Source organism: Salvia splendens, chromosome 3 (genome assembly GCF_004379255.2).
Source record: "Salvia splendens isolate huo1 chromosome 3, SspV2, whole genome shotgun sequence".
Taxonomy (NCBI): Eukaryota; Viridiplantae; Streptophyta; class Magnoliopsida; order Lamiales; family Lamiaceae; genus Salvia; species Salvia splendens.
Window position 1 is genome coordinate 8384989 of NC_056034.1, and position 18425 is coordinate 8403413.

The following is an 18425-nucleotide window of genomic DNA, read 5'->3' on the forward strand; positions in this document are numbered from 1 at the left end:
GATGTATTATTTTAAATTGGATATCACTTTATGGAGTTAATTAATTTAAGTTATGTTTTGATGTAAGTAAGAAAATTGATATTGGAGCATAGGCAATGAGCCGTTTAGGGCGGAAGCACTTCGACATTGGTCCCCACTGCAATAATATAGATAGGCAACGTCAATTAAGTTTGCAGTTTTCTCTTGCAATCTGACAATTATTGAACAGCTTGGAATTTTCTGTCACTAAATTATATAGTACATAGTAATAAAAGGATAAATTCTCCTTCCAATGAAACCGTCCCAAATTCTTTCTTGTTCTTTCAACAGCAACAGTACCAATTTAGATAACATTTCTAAAATAGTAGTACAATATATTGTAATTGTCAGGTTATTTCCATTTAATTAAATCATAAATGTAATCAATGAATTGTAATTAAGGATGAGTGAATCCGTAAATTATCATCCTCGTAACTGTTTGAGCAGTTTGTCAGATTTTATTAACCGAGCGACCAGATTTAATGAGACTTTACAAAATACACATATTAGTATAGTAGTCAGCATAATATAGAGTGAACAAATATAGAAAGCAATCGAGATTAGGAAAATGTAATTAGAAAGAGGAAAAAAATGAGAAAAAGGGTGAGTCGGTCCACTCCCACACGCTTTGATGTGCGCCATCCATCCATACTTCCATACTGCTGCGTTGAATATTCAGTCATCTCTCACTAACCACGGTTAGGCATCATCTAACCATGGTTACTTCCGGCACTGCTATAATAGAACAAGATCAGCCTGGCCTTTAGGACGCATTGGTTTATTCCCAGTCAGAGACAAAAGATTTCTCAGGCGAAAAAGGTTCGTATCATCATCATCATCCCCTCCCCCACAATTCATTATTCCCCCTCTTTTTTCCCTCTTCTTTCTTCCAATTGCTACCTCCATTCCTTTCCATTTATTTTTAATTCTGACACCGTGAAACCAACATCCAGCATGCGATCTCTCTTTTTTTCTGAGTTATAATTGTTGTTTTGGGGAGAAACAATCTAGAAACAACAATTTTCAAAATTAGCTAGATGCTTAGCATGTTTTTTGGGCGGATCATTGTGATCAGAGGCCATGGACTTACTTATATGGTTGAATACAAAATCTATATTCCAGCAGATTTCTTAATTTCGATTTGACCTACCTGTGATTCTTTTTGGAGCTAAAATTGGCGAATTTAGGCAAGTTTTTTTGATGATGACGATGTATTTTTAGATAAATTCTGGACATTTTTTGTTTTGTGCAGAAAAGAGAGTGAAATGGCTTTGGAGGTATACGAGGAAGCCATCGCAGGACTTAAGAAGCTTCTGAGGTATTCAATTCTCTTTCCGAATCTGCCCTCGGGATTCCCCCACCAGAAAACCAAATTTCGCCTTTCCCGAGGCAGATGAAGCTATCATCTTCTACGCCTGATTAGTCGGCCTATAAATCATGAGGAATTTCATTTTAACTGTTTTCTAGGACCCATTTAGTGGTGTCATGGAATTGTCATGATTCATCCCTGGGCCCCCACCCTTACTGCTTTTTTTTATTTCCTCCAGTGAGAACGGCGAATTGGAAGGTGCAGCAGCGGCCAAGGTTAAGAAGCTGATGACGGAGCTCTCAGGCGCGGCAGCCTCAAAGGCGGGCTTCGACCCGGTTGCCAGGATTCAGGCCGGGTTCGAGCATTTCAAGAAGGAGAATTACGAGTATGTTGACTTTCATTTCAGATGTTAGAGGACAAGATGGAAATTAAATGCGTTTTAAAGCATAATTCATAAAAAAAAACTGCGAGATTCTTGGAGATGTTAATTTACGGCGTTAACCCTATTTTTAGTTAGGTTAGTATTTAGATAGTACATTTTTTATTAGGACGTGATGATGCATGATGTTTATAAGCATTGATTAGATGGGATCTTTCCACTATTTTGATGGGATTGATTCAAGTGGGAAATAAGTGGTCCTCCTTCATTTGCGCCAATAATTTATAGGTGCAGCAAGTAGTGATAAGCATTAGTCATTTTTTTTTATCGTAATTACAATCAACTTCCTCGTTAATTCCCTTTGTGATACGTCATTTGGCATGCTACCATGTCTAGTTTTTATTTTACTAGCACCATTAAACTCAAATTTGTTCTGATTTAACCATAGGAAAAATCCTGCTTTGTACGAGGAACTGTCCAAAACCCAAAGTCCAAAGGTAATCACAAGATCAAAATTAATGTATACAACAAGACAGGATTATTTGATAGTTTACAATTTAAAATTTGATGTAATGAATAAACGCAGTTTTTGGTATTTGCTTGCTCTGATTCGCGAGTATGCCCTTCGCACATATTGAATTTCCAACCTGGTGAGGCTTTTATGGTGCGAAACATTGCTAGCATGGTTCCACCCTATGATCAGGTAAACACCAAACCCAAATAATAATACCACTTTTAAATCTTTAATAAAGTACTGAAGTGTCTTTATCTATTTATTCGTCATGCTTTTCCAAGTAAGCTAACCATGGTTAATATTTATACGTTGCAGAAGAAATATTCAGGGATGGGGGCTGCAATTGAATACGCAGTGATTCATCTGAAGGTGGTTATTATTCTTTACTTTTTATATTTTAATTTTACTTCAAAACTTTTAATACTGGAGTCAATTAACTTAGAAAGATGCGTCTTTCAATCAAGTATACAGGCCATCTCAATATTTGTGTATCAATTTGCAAGAGTATAGAATTGCTACGTACAGCTAAATTAAAATTTTGGATTAAGTTGCAAAAATCATAAAGTTTGTCTACTTTTTTTTGGTAGATAAACCTTAATTCTTCTTGGTGTCAACAATTATTTGTACGTGCTTATCTATAACTAAATAAGTTGATAATCAAAAGTAAAAGTTGTGGTTAGTATATGTGGAAAGATGAAAAATTCTGCAGACATATACCACAAACTTCTTAATATATATGTGCCACTTTCTCAGCCACAGGACAACCTAATTCCACAAAGACTTTTTTGCTAGTGTTGTTTTCTCCTTTAGGATAAAGTGTTCCTTAATGTGGAAGTCAAATAGTCATAATTTCCAATCAAAACTTAAATTTGGCTGTGGGAATCAGTACTAAACAGCTTCACATTCTCTTTAAGAAAAAGGAAGATCCATCTTATAGTTAAAGGGTGATCAAGTAAATAGTTTTAGGTATATTCTGAATTAAATCGCATAAACTAATCAATATTCAGTAATCATATGCCAGTACTTTTCGTACCCTTCACCAAAGAAGGTGCTCACGCATGTTGAACTAGCTGGGAATAGATTCCTCATCCTCATAATCATTACTTTGTTCAATGATTTAATTTGACTAATGTAGACAACGCCAAATGAGTCATTTTATTAGTTGAAAAAATGTTTACTTTAGTATTTATTCCTTGATACATGTGATTTTTATTGACTAGAAGAAATTTGTAATGTTAGGTGGAGAATATATTAGTGATTGGACACAGCTGTTGTGGAGGGATAAAGGGCCTCATGTCCATCCCTGATGATGGGACCATGCAAAGGTTAGTATTCTGCTATGTTCCCTTCACATCCCTTTGTTATTTTATTACAATGACTCATACAAAAGTATCACTACTTGTACTTGGAATGTGCTTATTTTATGCTTCTTATCCTTTTTTTTTATTGCAATCTTGCCTCATGTCTTATTCTATTGTCTTTGTTGCATACTTTTGTACTTTAATTTCATCCTGCATTTTGTGTTAATTTCACCATTAGTTACAAGACTGGAAAATGGTCGTTAGTTACAACTTACAAGAATGGAAATTTTGTTGTGTCTTACTGTATTTTTTTCTGCAAATGGTTGTAGTGATTTCATAGAAGAGTGGGTGAACATCTGTAAGGTGGCTAAGGCGAAGGTGCGGACCGAATGTAAAGACTTGGATTTCGGCGAACAATGCACTCATCTGGAGAAGGTAACGAATCCTCAACCAGTCATTCGATGCTTTGATATAATGCAAGAAAAAAAAGAATCTGATATATATAAACTGGTTATGGTGATGATGATGATGATGATGAACAGGAGGCAGTGAATGTGTCTCTGGGGAACCTATTAACATATCCCTTTGTGAGGGAAGGTGTGGTGAAAAAAACTCTGTCGCTTATGGGAGGCCACTACGACTTTGTCAACTGCGCATTCGAGCTCTGGAATCTCGACTTCAACCTCTCCCCTTCTCTCTCACTATGAGCCATACCAACTTTAATTCATGCTTTTTTGTATATTACTGGCATTTCATCGCCACTGAATAAGGTCTGGTCTCTTCACTGTAAAATGAGGTTACTTTCTACATTTTTTTTTGGTATTTCCGTTATATATATAGCCAAGGTCTCGAAACCTTGCAAGCGTGTGCATTGTGTGAAGTGACTTGTATTTTGAACAATACCAACCTTTCCCTTATTGAAATGGCCAAAAAGGCATGTGAAAGTTAATGTTCTCTATTCTTATAACTGTTGTGATTTTGATTATATATTAATCTAAGGAATAGGATATATGACAACCTTTCCAGTAGCACGACCGGTTTCCAGATACGAGAAAGCTTCATGAACCTTGTCAAAAGGGAATGGCCCCTTAGGATCCACAATGGCCTTGAGCTTCCCACTCTCCAAATAAGGATTTAGCTTCTTCAGGGTCTCTCCTGTCGAAGTTATCACAAACCTAAAACCGGGTGGCCCGGCCGGGCCAGTTAGGACGACAGCGCTCCCACCTTCCTTCAACGCCTTAACAGCCCTATCACCTTGCCCTGTTCCCATTTCCCACATCAGCAATCACCATTTTACTTTGAGACATCCATTTTTAGCTATGTTATCTTACCAACTGTGTCGAAAACTAGATCGAATTTGTCCGGCAAGTTTTCAAAGTTTTGTTTAGTGTAGTCGATAGCCAAATCAGCTCCTAAGCTTCTGAGAAGATCCAGCTTTGGTGTGCTAGCAGTAGCAGCCACTTTCGAAGCGCCAAACACTTGCTTCGCCAACTGATAGGAGAAGAAGAGAGAGTTAGGCACATTTCATGAACACAATTTCGCTGCTCTCATCACTACCTGTATGACGAGGGATCCGACGCCACCGGCTCCGCCAAGAACAAGAATGGATTTGCCCTGGGAAAATGCAGCTCTTTCAAGGCCTTCATAGGCAGTCTCAAGTGCAAGAGGGAGGGAAGCTGCCTCTGCAAATCCAATGTTTTTGGGCTTAAGAGCAACCAGTTTCTCCTCGACGGCGGTGTACTCCCCTAAGGATCCAAACTGTTTAGGCCCCTCCAAGGTTTTCTCACTCACATCTGCATTCCTTCAAATCCTTAACTTCCTTCCCTACTTTCACCACCACTCCAGCAACATCATACCCCGGAACAGTCTAATATGCATTTGGATGAACAAATTATCAATCTATGTTTAACTATCAACAAGCAGAAACAGAATCATGCTAGTTTCCAAAAGGGGAAAGGAGAGTTACCGGAAGAGGCGAATCAGTGGCCTTGAATTTGCCAGCTCGCCTTTTGGAATCGACAGGGTTGAGAGCAGCGGCAACCACTTTGATCAGAACCTGGTCCTCCTTGATCTCAGGGACTGCGACATTGTTGTCAAGCTTCAACACGTCGACGCCACCATACTCGGAGTAGGACCATGCCTTCATTTCAGATGGCACGAAGGAAGAAGCCGTGGCAGCAGATTGTGAAGCTGCAGATATTCTGAGAGGCTGGTGAGGAGAGGATAAGGCTCTTTGTGATTTGTTGAGCCTGTTTATGGTGAATTTGGAGGACAATAATGGAGTTTGGTGGAGGGAGAGAAGGGGGTTTCTCAGTTGGAAAGTGGTGGAGGAGGAGAGGATTGAATCCATGGCACCAACTGAATTACCAACTCATCATTTTCAACATCATGTTTTTATATCATCTCATTTTTGGGTTTCTCAATATGTGGCATTCATTCAGAGGTCCACATTCTGGTACGTTCTAGAACAACCCCACATTACTAATTTTTGCCAATTCAACACGTATTTAGACATACTATTTCTCAATGGAGTAGAAAAAAATGTACAAAACCATGCTGTTTAATCGAGCAATTTTAACCTAAAAACATGGTAACATAGTGAACATTGAATTCTAAAGAACTTTGAAATTATGGGAAAGGCTTGCAGTGTTTGTCCTGATTGCCCATCTCTCTTTCATGTTATACACATACCATTGTTGAATTTTGCTAGTTTTTCCGTCATCTGCATTGCCTGATTCAGCTAGCAAATCAGAGAGATCGACCTTTTCAGTGGTCTTTCTAGTGATTATTCAGGACTATCGATGCAATTCTTCCTCTGCCATTGCTGCAAGTGACGTACTCCCCCACAGAACTGAGCTTGAAGGGGGCCATAGCTCTTCATCCTGAGCTTGTCTGTTAGAACTTCATGACGGGAACAACAACAAGTATTACGAACTACAACGAAAACTACTCATGTTTTTGAAAGACAACTATAGAGCTAAAACATGTCCTATGGGAGAAATATAAACCTGTCCTTACGGATGGTTAGTTCTTCTCTGTTTTGGTGTAACGCAGAGCTTTATGGAAAAATTCAAATAGCAAGATTCAAGAAAGTACATAATTTAAAAAACAAAGATCAGTAGCACATCCTTAAGTCCAAATAGTTAATAATAGCAACTGTTCTCTATTAACACAAACATTAAACCATATTGTAATAACATGGGGATTCAATCTCCAAACTTTTTTCACCTTTGTATATGGAGGACGCTCCACGCACTCTTGATTTTGTTTCCAGGCTTCCATTTGCCTCTCTAAACCCAAAATTGTTCTTTGTTGTTTCTTGCAAGTCTTCTTGAATGGTTTAAAACCAAGCCACTGCAACAAAAACAATGTGCTTATAGTAAAGTCAAGAACTGAACTTCCACTCTTCAGATAAGTTAGCGATATAAAGTTAATAAACCCAACAATGGAAAAATTGGAAAGAAACCGCAATCATAAAAAATAAATCACGGCCCAGTCAGCTAGAATTCATCAACAGAGTACACATATTCAGGATGCAATTTTTTACCCTAAACAGTTACGGTGGTAGAAATTAAGCTGAGGGAATGCCGATCACCTTCAACAATCTGCTCCAAGAATCCCAAAAAAAACGAGCTGAAGCCATACTGTATTTATTGAAAGTGGGATTTCTTTGCTTTTTTTAGTAGAACAATCTTCACAACATAACAAATTCAATTTTGAGAAATCAACATGTGTCGCGTGACATGTGAAAATGCTCGGCAATTTTTGTCTTCGTTGCTTTCTTCTTCTTCTTGCTTCTTTCTTTCTTTCTTTATTAATGCGTGTTATTGGGCTTCCTCGTAGTTGAAGGCCCAATATACATTGGGCCAACGAGCTAATCCCATTTAACTTAAATGTTCGTTTATTGTAAATTTCAAGGCCTCTGCGTTTTAGCTTGTAAATGGAGTGTTTTAAACCATCAAACTGCATTTATATTTACATGTGAGGTGACATGCAATTTCAAGACTAGAATTCACCTATTATAGATTAAGTTTCATCATTCCACATAGGGGTTTCATGATACAATAAAAGTAAGTGAGATAACAACAAATGTAGCTAATTAAACCTAATATCATAAGCCTTATTTCCATCAATCCCAAAAATCCCAAAATGCTTCTCATACTCAGTCCCAGTCTTGCCATCCTCATCAAACAAATCAAACAAGAAAACCTCCACCCCAACACCCGGCCTCTTGGGCGTCCCAACATCCCCCAACGCCCTCCTCACCACATTCCCATTATAAGCAAACGCATTCTCCGCCGAGCCCCCGTCTCCTCCTCCCGTCGGCCACCCTGTCTCCGTCACCACCACCGGAATCCCCTCAAACCCCTCCCTCTCCATCGCGTACACGAACGCATCCACCGCCGAATCAAACATGTTATCGTAGGCCAACCCCCCATCCATCTCAACCTCCGACGACCTAAAAGTAGCATACTCCAACGTCACATGCTGATGATCATTCTCAACGTAGGTGAAAAAAGGGTAAATGTTGACCATCAATGGCGAATTAGTATCGCGCAAGAACTGAAGGAGAGGGATCAAAGCCGGTTTCACATCATTGTGGAAAGCGCCGGTTGAAGGAGGGTAAGAAGTGGATAAAATCGTTGCTGCGTGGGACGATGAAACCCTAACGATGTCGTTTAGCCCTAATATTTGAAGGGCTTGGTGAATGTTGAGGATTGCGGGGACGATGAAAGGGGTGTAGAATGGATCTTTTTGCAAGACCTCGTTTCCGACGGCTAAGTATCGGAGTTGAGAGGGTGCGATGTGTGAGAAGATGTTGGATTGGAGCCAATCGAGAGAGGCGGCGACGGTGCCATTGGCGAGTGTGGGGAGGATTTCGTTGGGGACGCCGATGGTGAGCTCGATTCCGGTGCCGGAGAAGGGGGCCAGGGCGGCGGGGTCAGGGTTGAAGAGGCGGATTCTTGATATGCCGTTGGAGTTGAGGAGGCCGATCACGGAGGCGGGCGGCGGGAGGTCGGCGGCAACCCTGCCGTAGCATACTCCGACCGGTGCGGCCCCTGCAAATGAAAAATAATTAGGCCATGATTAGGGTTTATAATGTGAAATTAACTAGTTGTGGAAAGTGGTGTTTGATGCAAACCTGTAAGCAGGGGAGAGAGGGAGAGGAGAGAGATTAGGAGGATGCTATGTGTGGTTTTCATTTTCTTGACAGATGGATACAATTGTTGATGGCATGATTTTGATCGTTATATATGGAGTGTTTTTTGTGATGTTTTGGTTTGATTCTGGTCTAGTTTTATGTTTCTGTGATCGTGTTTAAGATTGATGAACTGCATTTTTAAGTTCATCATCTTGAGTTGGTAGAACTTTGTTAATGTTTCTCAAAATACAGTTGAACAGACCCAGCCAAGTTTATTACGCCATTTGCAAATGATAACATAATAGTACTATGTGAATTAATTTGTATATGCTCTGTTAGTAAGAGTGAGCAAAAAAAATCGAAAACCGAATCGAAACCCGATCGAATTTTGAAATTTGATTCGGTTATTTTTTGGATTTTGGTTCGGTTCGATTTTATTTTTAGAAAATTTTGGTTTATCGACTGGGCATATTAGTACTTGTATTGCCTGAAGAAGACAGTGGGACACTGCTTTTGGTGTTTTATTTTTTTGCATCAAAATCTGTCTTATTATAGGATTTGGACAGAAAAAATTGGTAGGTGATCTCGAGGAGGTTGGGCTTACTTACCCTCTGCATATACTACTAATATTCGCTTCAGCTTTTTTCCTGTTTCATTACAAGTAAACTTCACATCTTTATTTGGCCCTCTAAACCACTAATCCATGTCTCACGGACATAATTCCATTAATCATAGCAATTAAACTCGAATCCAACTAATTTAAGCTATATAATAATTATGTCATTTAATATTATGAGAAGTCGAAGAATATACATAAAATTATAATATTAAAATGTAGGTAACAAATGTTGGTGGTAGTGGAAGTCTTAAGTAATGATCAGTTTGATGGTGGAAACAATAATCGCCAAAAGCGTGGTATGTTTCCAGTGATAACTTTTAGCACTTTTGAATCATTATTGGGCTCCAGCCCAAAATAATCATAATAAATTGAAGAAGTAAAAAGTAAAAAATCAAGCCATATAATAATTGAGCTTCATCATTATTAGAGTGGATAAAATGACTTAATCAGTTAATTAAACATGAAAAATCTCCCCATTATTGCGTTATTGAACAGAAGAATTAATCTTATAATTATATCGATCACTATAATGATTGCGGATTTTTTATGGGTTGATGGATCTAAAGTGGGATCTGTAGTAAGAATTATTGATTGATATAAAAATATTTCTTTTCTCATCAATCTACAGTACCATTAGAATATTTCTAGTAATAATTGCACGCCATCGTGCCCTACCCTAACAAAAGCAATAAAAACAAAGATAAAAAACAAATAAAGCATCGAATAGTTTATCGGGGCACTCGACATGATATTTGCACTGTCATGATTCTTAAAACTTTGTTTTATCATGTACTCCCTCAGTCCCGGATAATTCGTCTCACTTTGACCGGGCACGGATTTTAAGAAATGTAATGAAAAGTGAGTTGAAAAAGTTAGTGGAATGCGGGTCCTACTTTTATATATTAGTTTTATAGTAAAATGTGAGTATGAATGAGTTAGTGGAATATGTGGTCCACTATAAAAAATGGTAAAAGTGAAATGTGACAAATTATGTGGGACGGATCGAAATAGAAAAATGAGACAAATTATCCGGGACGAAGGGAGTACTATTGTTTCAATAATTTTATTTCCTTTTCTAGATCAAGATATTAGATAGTACTAGCTAGTACTATTATTTAATGATCAAATAGGTTCTTTTCTACATGAGGTGTAGTATTAGATTAGTACTGATACTAGTAGTATTTTTGAGATCAAATGTTTAAGTTACATCTTACCAATACAGTATTTTTTTAAGATTTAGTTTGTAATGTTTGTTAGTACCTATATTTTCACGAATTTCCATCATTATTGAACAAAACTCTATCAAAACTTTGAATCATAGTACTATAGGAAAGGCCAGCATGCTAATGAGATAATTAATTGTCTTACTACCACAAATATATTTCCACTTCAATAAATCTTTAAGTAATACTCCTAATTACTTATAATAATAATGCTAGTAATAATTTTGTACCTGATAATTAAAAAAACACAAGCTAAAAACACAGATATGTGAAAGATGCTTTAGCAATGGGAAAACTTGGTCTGTATACACATTGATGAAAGCAATAGCGATGTGTCAATTTCCAACAATTGTTCAAACCAACAAAAAAAGCAAAAGCTCTCACAAGATGTTCCTCCCATATCTTTCATAGATTATTGTGATGTTTTAAAGGAGCCAAAATATTTCTTTCTCTCCTCACTAAGCTACAAAACCAATCAAACTCACAAAAAAAAAAAAAAAAGCGACAACGAGAATATATCTTTAGTTGTCACTCCCTTTATTAAAGAAAAGCCCTTCCTTTTGAATTCAAACTTCCCCTCTCATTACAATCTTGCATAAAACCACCTCCTCACTCCATCACATTCTTGTTTCACTCCTCTCTCTCTCTCCAAAAACCATAATTCCTTGCTTCTACCAAAATAGTTCAATATTAAAAAAAATGTCACAACCAATTGATGCATATCCAAATCCAGAGATGACTGATCAAGCAAGCCCTTCGCGCTCCAACGGCTCGTTCGGGCCAGTTTTTGCGGTGTTGGCTGTGATTGTGGTGATATCGGCGGTGGCGTGCGTGTTGGGGCGGCTAAGCAGCAAGCGGAGCCACCACACGAAGAAGAAGAAGGCGGAGCACGACCACCCGGCCAAGGGGAGCAAGGGCCTCCCTAAAGAGTGGGAGTCTAAGCAGAAACCCTTGGATATCGAATTCGGATTTGATAAGAGAATGCCGCCAAAGAATGGAGGAGGGAAGCCGAAGCAGCCGCATCAAAATGGGGGACATAATAAACCAGTAGATATCAGATTTTCAAACAATGTTTAAATTTTAATAGTGATTGGATGCGCATGGGCAGGGGGTATACTTGGTGGTAGTACTACTATTATAGTAGTAGAAGTACTGGTATTATTTTGGGTTTCAAAATCTCATGGTTAAGTTCTGGCTTAATTAGTTTTCAAGTGTCTTTGTGCAAGTTGTGGACTAAATTTCCAAAGAATGGTCAAAGTTTAATGAATGTATATGAAGGGTTTTAAGGAATTACGGAGTAAGTACTGAAAAGAAAGACACAAAGCCATAATTGTGAAAGCAAGAATAAAGATATCCGAGAATAGAATGAGAATCTGAAGGCTACTGTTTCATTGATTTGTTGATATTGAATACAAGCAGCTATATATACTAGAGTATGGAACAATCTAGATCTCTCAAACAATTCTGATTACACAACTAAACACACTTAAGAATCTAATCCTAACAAACTGCCGTGCTCCTCATTCCTTGTAGCAACACGTCCTTGAACGTACGGGAGTGGTCCCATGCTTTATAAGCAACAGCTGGACATGATGCCGAACTCCCTTCTCGGCTCATAACCGAACTCCGGCGTGCATCTTTCTTTCCAGCCGAACTCCCTTCTCGGCTCATAACCGAACTCCCTTCTCGGCTCATAACCGAACTCGGACGAACTGCAGAGTGCGGAGCCGAGGACGAACTCGGACGGACTGCAGAGTGCGGAGCCGAGGACGAACTCGGACGTTCAATCTCAACACTTCTAACATCCCCCCTCAACCTGAGGGAGGCTAGAGAAACTACGCCGAGTTTTTCTCTTAGCTTCATGAAAGGTTGCAGACTTAGAGGCTTAGTAAATATGTCCGCTATTTGATCCTGTGTAGGAACATGCCGCAGATCTAAATCCTTGTTTAAAACCTTGTCTCTAACAAAATGAACATCAAGTTCAATGTGCTTGGTTCTAGCATGCAAAACGGGGTTGGATGCAAGAGCAATAGCACTGAGATTATCAACCCATATGACTGGAGCAGATTTAATAGGTAGTTTCAGCTCATGCAGTGTTGAGTGGAGCCAAGCAACCTCAGCAGCGGTGTGAGCTAAACTCCTGTACTCAGCTTCTGTACTGGAACGAGCCACGACGGTTTGTTTCTTGACACACCATGATATGAGACTTCTCCCAAAATACGTGCAAAAACCAGTGGTCGACCTTCTATCATCAATGTCTGAGGCCCAGTCAGAATCAGAAAATGCAGAGAGAAGTCCATTCGATACTTGAATTTGAATCCCATAATCTATGGTGCCTGAAAGATACCTCAATATCCTCTTAACAGCTTTCCAATGAGGATCAAGAGGGAAAGCCATATATTGACTAACTTTGTTTACAGCATAATTGATGTCGGGCCGGGTGATAGCAGCATATTGGAGAGCACCCACGATACTCCTATAAAGCTTAGCATTAGATACAGGCTCACCAATAATCTTGCTGAGTTCACAAGTGGAAATCATGGGTGTAGGACAGCCCTTAGCTCCAGACATGTTGGCCTTCTTCAGAAGATCCCTGATATAAGTTGACTGACAAAGATGCAAACCAAAGTCAGTTCTAACAACCTCAACTCCAAGAAAAAGGCTGACTTCACCAAGGTCTTTAAGAGAAAAATGAGTATTAAGCTGAGAAATGACACTTTTTATAGTGTTAGGACAACTGCCTGTGACAAGCATATCATCCACATAAATCAAGATATAAATGGTCTCTGATTCTGACTTTCTAATGAACATAGAGGCATCTGCTCTGGATTGAGTGAATCCTAGAGAAATGAGTACAGAGTGTATAGTGAAGAACCAAGCCCTTGAAGCTTGCTTAAGCCCGTAGATAGCTTTGTTCAGCTTGCAAACAAGATGTGAACCACCCTGCTCAAATCCCTGAGGCTGCCTCATGTATATATCCTCTTTCAACTCTCCATTAAGAAAAGCATTGTTCACATCTAAATGAGTAATTCCCCAGCCACAACTCACAGCAATAGTTAGGATCAGCCTGATGGTGGCTGGCTTCACTACCGGGCTAAAGGTTTCAGTGAAATCAAAGCCGGGCTGCTGTGAGAAACCTTGTGCAACAAGCCTAGCCTTGTGCCTAGCTATCTCTCCAGAGAGGTGAAGTTTTAGCTTAAAAATCCAAGTGCACCCCACAAGATTTTTCCCAGGTGGAAGAGTTGTTAACAACCAGGTTCTATTCTTAAGGAGAGCTAAGTATTCAGCTTCCATAGCAGCTTTCCAAAGTGGAAGGATAAGAGCTTCTGAAGCTGACTTTGGAGTATAGTGTGAGGTGACAAGAACATTATAAAGCTTAGGCTTAAAAATACCTGCCTTAGACCTTGTAGTCATGTGATGCTTGCTGGTGACATTTGTATCATCCATAGAAACAACTGGAGCTGCAACCACTTGTTGAGTACCCAAGACAGATTCAGTAGTTGTATCAGCAGTTGAAGACAAGCCTTGACCACCTGTGTCATGAAGAAAACCAGGAGGTGAAGAAGGTGGAGAAAGATTATCATCAGGAGAGAGCACTGGAGCAACAGATGTGCTAGCTCGTTGACTCTCCACAACAGGAGCTGCAGAAAAAAGTGGAGCAATAGTGGAATCATTCAAAGTTTCAGCGGGAAAAATGGATGAGTAAGGAAAGATTTTCTCATCAAAGATAACATCTCTGGAAATGATGACTCTTCCATCTGGAAGAAGAGCCTTGTACCCCTTGTGTGATCCACTATATCCCAGAAAAACAGATTTTTCTGACCTGCCTTCTAGCTTGTGATTATTGTATGGTCTAACCAAGGGATAGCACAAGCATCCAAACACCCTCAAGGCAGAATAGTCAGGTCTTTTTAACATCAACTTCTGAAATGGAGATATGTCTCCAATCACCTTAGATGGCATTCTATTGATCAAGAAAACCGCAGAGACAAAGGCATCATCCCAAAAATAAATTGGAAGAGAAGCTTGTGTTAGGAGGGCAAGACCTGTTTCAACAATGTGCCTATGTTTTCTCTCAGCCAAACCATTTTGCTGAGGAGTATAGGGGCATGAAACTCTGTGAGATATGCCACTTTGCTTGAGAAAAGAGTTCAAGCCTTGATACTCCCCACCCCAGTCAGACTGTAGGCATTTGATTTTGGTTCCCAGAGTATTTTCTGATGATGATTTGAACAATTTAAAAACATCCATAACAGCACTTTTAGCCTTTAACAAGTATATCCATGTAAACCTTGTAAAATGATCAACAAAAGAGACATAGTACTTGAATCCATTTCTCGAAGTTACAGGGGATGGTCCCCACAGATCAGAGTGCACAAGCTCTAGAGGTGAATGAACCTCAGATTCAGAAGCATGATAAGGGAGTCTATGAGCCTTAGATACACAACATGAATGGCACAATTGATTTTCATTGATTGAACTTGCAGAAAGATTACAGCTCTTGAGGACACTCTTAACAACATCAAAAGTAGGGTGTCCTAATCTATTATGCCACAAGGATAATTCAAGGTTAACATTATGATTCAGATTATCACTATGAGCTGGAATGGCTGAACTAACAGAGTAGACGGCTGGATTGCCTTGATTGAATGAAGAAGGAAAAGGAACGGCTGGAATGTTGGAGCTATGGCTTCTCTTGATTGGTGAGTGGTCAACTAGAAAGTGGTATAGTCCCTTGTTAAAAACTCCCTTGAGCACGGTTTCCCGGGTTTCCAGATCCTTGACAAAACAAAGGTCAGGATGAAATTCAAAGAAGACACAATTATCTCTAGCAAACTTAGATACACTAAGAAGGTTCTTGGTTATACTAGGAACATGCAAGAGATTCTTCAATGCTAGTTTTCTGGAAAAATCACAATGAGGTTTCAATTCTGATTCACCAATGTTAGATATAGATACAGAAGATCCATTCCCGAGTAGAAGCCTCTTACCTCCAGTATACTCCGAGCTAGTGTTGAGATTGCTAAGATCTCCAGACACGTGATGAGTTGCTCCGGAGTCCGGAGACCAGCTTGTTGAAGTACCTGGTTCAAATCCAAACTCTGATGCAGTAGCAGAATTTAAAGATGGAGGAGGCCTTGCTGTGGCTGCCTGAACCAGATGTGCTGAGGGGTTGAAATACCCTTGATGCTGTTGACTTTGAGAGTTTCCTCTTAACTGAGGTTGCGGCTGTGGAGGTGAGTAATTCTGCTCGAACCGATGCCAACATTTGGCTGCACTATGCCCAGGTTTATCACACAACTGGCAGACTACTTTATTGTTTCCTCTACCGAAACCTCTGCCTCCTCTTCCTCCTCTTTGGTTCCTTGAACCACCTCTGCCACTTCTTGGATTGGAGCTAGAGTTGTAGGGATTGAAATCTCTTTTCTGATTTGTCTGCTGCATCAGATTGAGAGAAGGCTGTGATCCTTCTGAGCTGGAAGAGTGAGATCTTGTAGTCTCTATCCGAGACTCAAAAGTTAGCAAGAAGGCAGTGGCATCTCCGAGGCTCCAAGAATCAGACCTTGAACTTACAGCACACACCGCCGGGTCATATTCTTGCCCAAGACCTCCAAGAATGTGCATGACTTGCTCATCCTCTGACACTCTACATCCCACAGATCCTAGTAGATCAAAATAATTTCTCATCTTACCAATATACTCACTCATAGTGAGTGAATCTTTCCTTTGATTTTGCATCATCTGCCTATATTGCATAATCTTCGCAGTGGATCGGCTGGCAAAATTGGTTTCAAGGGCATTCCAGATGTCCCTTGAAGATCTTAGTCCAACAACAAGGCCAAGTGCTCCTTCTGATAGAGAAGAAAGAAGCCAGGCCGCCACTCTTCTGTCTTGCCTTTGCCAGGCGACGAAATCTTCATTTGCAGTGATGGATCCTCCTTCTCCTTCTGCAATGAATATGGTTTGAGGTGGAGGTTGCTTCTCACCATTCAAATAACCTTCAAGGCCATATCCATAGGCTGTGACATCTACCTGCTGTTGCCACATCAAGAAATTGGAATCATTTAACTTCACTGAAATCGGTGGAAGCTGCGCATATATGGGTTGAGCTCCTTGGCTCTGAACAGCTCCTCCATTTGTTGAACCGGAGCTTGCCATTTGTCAAAAACAAACAAGAAAAGAAAAGGAGTATAGAGACAAGATCACAAGGATCCTGCTCTGATACCATATTAGAAATGGGCCACTCACCCCCTAAAAGGCCTCATAAGGGGAAGGGTTATCCACACTTATATAGATTAGATGAGATCTTCACCAAGTCGATGTGAGATAGAATTTAGAGAATTTAACACGCCCCCTCACGTGTGGGCCGGAAAGGACATCGGTCTTCCATCACGTGGGTAGGCAATGCAAGAGAAACCATCATCGATGTGGGCCGGAAAGGACATCGGTCTTCCACTCGTGAGGTAGATAAGAGATAAAGAGAAAACCATCATCGACTTGGGCCCGCTCTGATACCATGAAAAGAAAGACACAAAGCCATAATTGTGAAAGCAAGAATAAAGATATCCGAGAATAGAATGAGAATCTGAAGGCTACTGTTTCATTGATTTGTTGATATTGAATACAAGCAGCTATATATACTAGAGTATGGAACAATCTAGATCTCTCAAACAATTCTGATTACACAACTAAACACACTTAAGAATCTAATCCTAACAAACTGCCGTGCTCCTCATTCCTTGTAGCAACACGTCCTTGAACGTACGGGAGTGGTCCCATGCTTTATAAGCAACAGCTGGACATGATGCCGAACTCCCTTCTCGGCTCATAACCGAACTCCGGCGTGCATCTTTCTTTCCAGCCGAACTCCCTTCTCGGCTCATAACCGAACTCCCTTCTCGGCTCATAACCGAACTCGGACGAACTGCAGAGTGCGGAGCCGAGGACGAACTCGGACGGACTGCAGAGTGCGGAGCCGAGGACGAACTCGGACGTTCAATCTCAACACTTCTAACAAGTACTACTTTGTAGTGTTTCTTTTCTTTTTCTTTTTTTAAATCATCAAAGTTTTACAGGAATTAGGATCACTAATAAAATGTTTATTTTGCCCCCTTTCTTTTGTAAAACAGCGTAATTTTTTGGTCTATGATGAGGGCCATGTCTCTTGCGGCCCATATCAACACAATCAAAATTGAATTAGTAAAAATTATTTTTGGGATCCTATTTTGTTTCTTTTTATCTAATCATAAAATCCACAAGCTAGAATATGCAAGGATATAAAATGGAGTATTGCAAATGGCCACCAAGATAAAAAAAAAACACAGTTGGTCTAATCCATGTTTTCATACATAATGCAAAAGCAAAATGTTTTGGCTTGACGATTAAGAACCTAACCTAAATATGCACAAACTTTGATAAACTTCTTTAGTGTAATACTCCTATTTGTTCAATGAATTAAACTTTATGGGGTATATTATCTTTTCCAGTGTGTTCCACGTCAATTCTTATACAGCCAACCAAAAAAAAGGGAAGGAGTTTTGTGAGCGCCGCCGCCGCCGTGACTGCCGCTTTCTTTCTCTAGTTTTATTTTGCTTCCAACCGCAATGTAAAAATAAAATCATTAGTTGATTTGCAAAATACTTACATCAAAATAATGGACTCGTAGACCCATAGTTGGTAGTTGGTACGTAACGCCGCTTGGCGTAAGCAGAAAATTTTAATATTAGAAATTTAGAATTAATATATCATTGCAATTTGATTATTAATTAAATTCAAATTTTAATTTGAGATTTATTTACTAAATTTATAGTATATATCAAAACAATATTTAAAATTGTAAAAATATGATTAAAAGCTCACGTATTTAAACAACTGAGATTAAGAATGTACTACTGAAAAGCGGTTGTAGTATTAAAACT

General features: G+C 39.5%; 3 protein-coding genes and 1 pseudogene across 3 annotated transcripts; 2 read left to right on the top strand and 2 right to left on the bottom strand.

The window, feature by feature from the left end:
* Positions 1-728: 728 nt before the first annotated feature.
* LOC121794719 (carbonic anhydrase 2-like) lies at positions 729-4470 on the top strand. Its single transcript, XM_042193007.1, has 9 exons — positions 729-837; positions 1271-1336; positions 1566-1712; positions 2155-2203; positions 2293-2409; positions 2536-2589; positions 3460-3545; positions 3851-3956; positions 4064-4470. Exons 2-9 carry the CDS (start codon positions 1284-1286, stop codon positions 4226-4228), a joined length of 777 nt encoding a protein of 258 aa, XP_042048941.1. The 5' UTR covers positions 729-837; positions 1271-1283; the 3' UTR covers positions 4229-4470.
* LOC121794717 lies at positions 4230-6692 on the bottom strand (annotated as a pseudogene).
* An 826-nt stretch (positions 6693-7518) lies between these two features.
* LOC121794718 (glucan endo-1,3-beta-glucosidase-like) lies at positions 7519-8879 on the bottom strand. Its single transcript, XM_042193006.1, has 2 exons — positions 8665-8879; positions 7519-8581 (listed from the first exon to the last, which is right to left on the bottom strand). The coding sequence occupies exons 1-2, from the start codon at positions 8723-8725 to the stop codon at positions 7617-7619; spliced, it is 1026 nt and encodes a 341-aa protein (XP_042048940.1). The 5' UTR covers positions 8726-8879; the 3' UTR covers positions 7519-7616.
* Positions 8880-11057: 2178 nt separating this feature from the next.
* Positions 11058-11836, top strand: LOC121794720. Its single transcript, XM_042193008.1, has one exon. It carries the CDS (start codon positions 11206-11208, stop codon positions 11581-11583), a length of 378 nt encoding a protein of 125 aa, XP_042048942.1. The 5' UTR covers positions 11058-11205; the 3' UTR covers positions 11584-11836.
* Positions 11837-18425: the final 6589 nt, after the last annotated feature.

Coding starts and splice junctions, on each gene's coding strand:
- LOC121794720 (XM_042193008.1), top strand. CDS start 11,206: ATGTCACAACCAATTGATGCATATCCAAATCCAGAGATGACTGATCAA.
- LOC121794718 (XM_042193006.1), bottom strand. CDS start 8,725: ATGAAAACCACACATAGCATCCTCCTAATCTCTCTCCTCTCCCTCTCT. Junction 8,582..8,664: donor CCTCTCTCCCCTGCTTACAG/GTTTGCATCAAA, acceptor TTTCATTTGCAG/GGGCCGCACCGGTCGGAGTA.
- LOC121794719 (XM_042193007.1), top strand. CDS start 1,284: ATGGCTTTGGAGGTATACGAGGAAGCCATCGCAGGACTTAAGAAGCTT. Junction 1,337..1,565: donor GGACTTAAGAAGCTTCTGAG/GTATTCAATTCT, acceptor TATTTCCTCCAG/TGAGAACGGCGAATTGGAAG. Junction 3,546..3,850: donor GATGATGGGACCATGCAAAG/GTTAGTATTCTG, acceptor AAATGGTTGTAG/TGATTTCATAGAAGAGTGGG.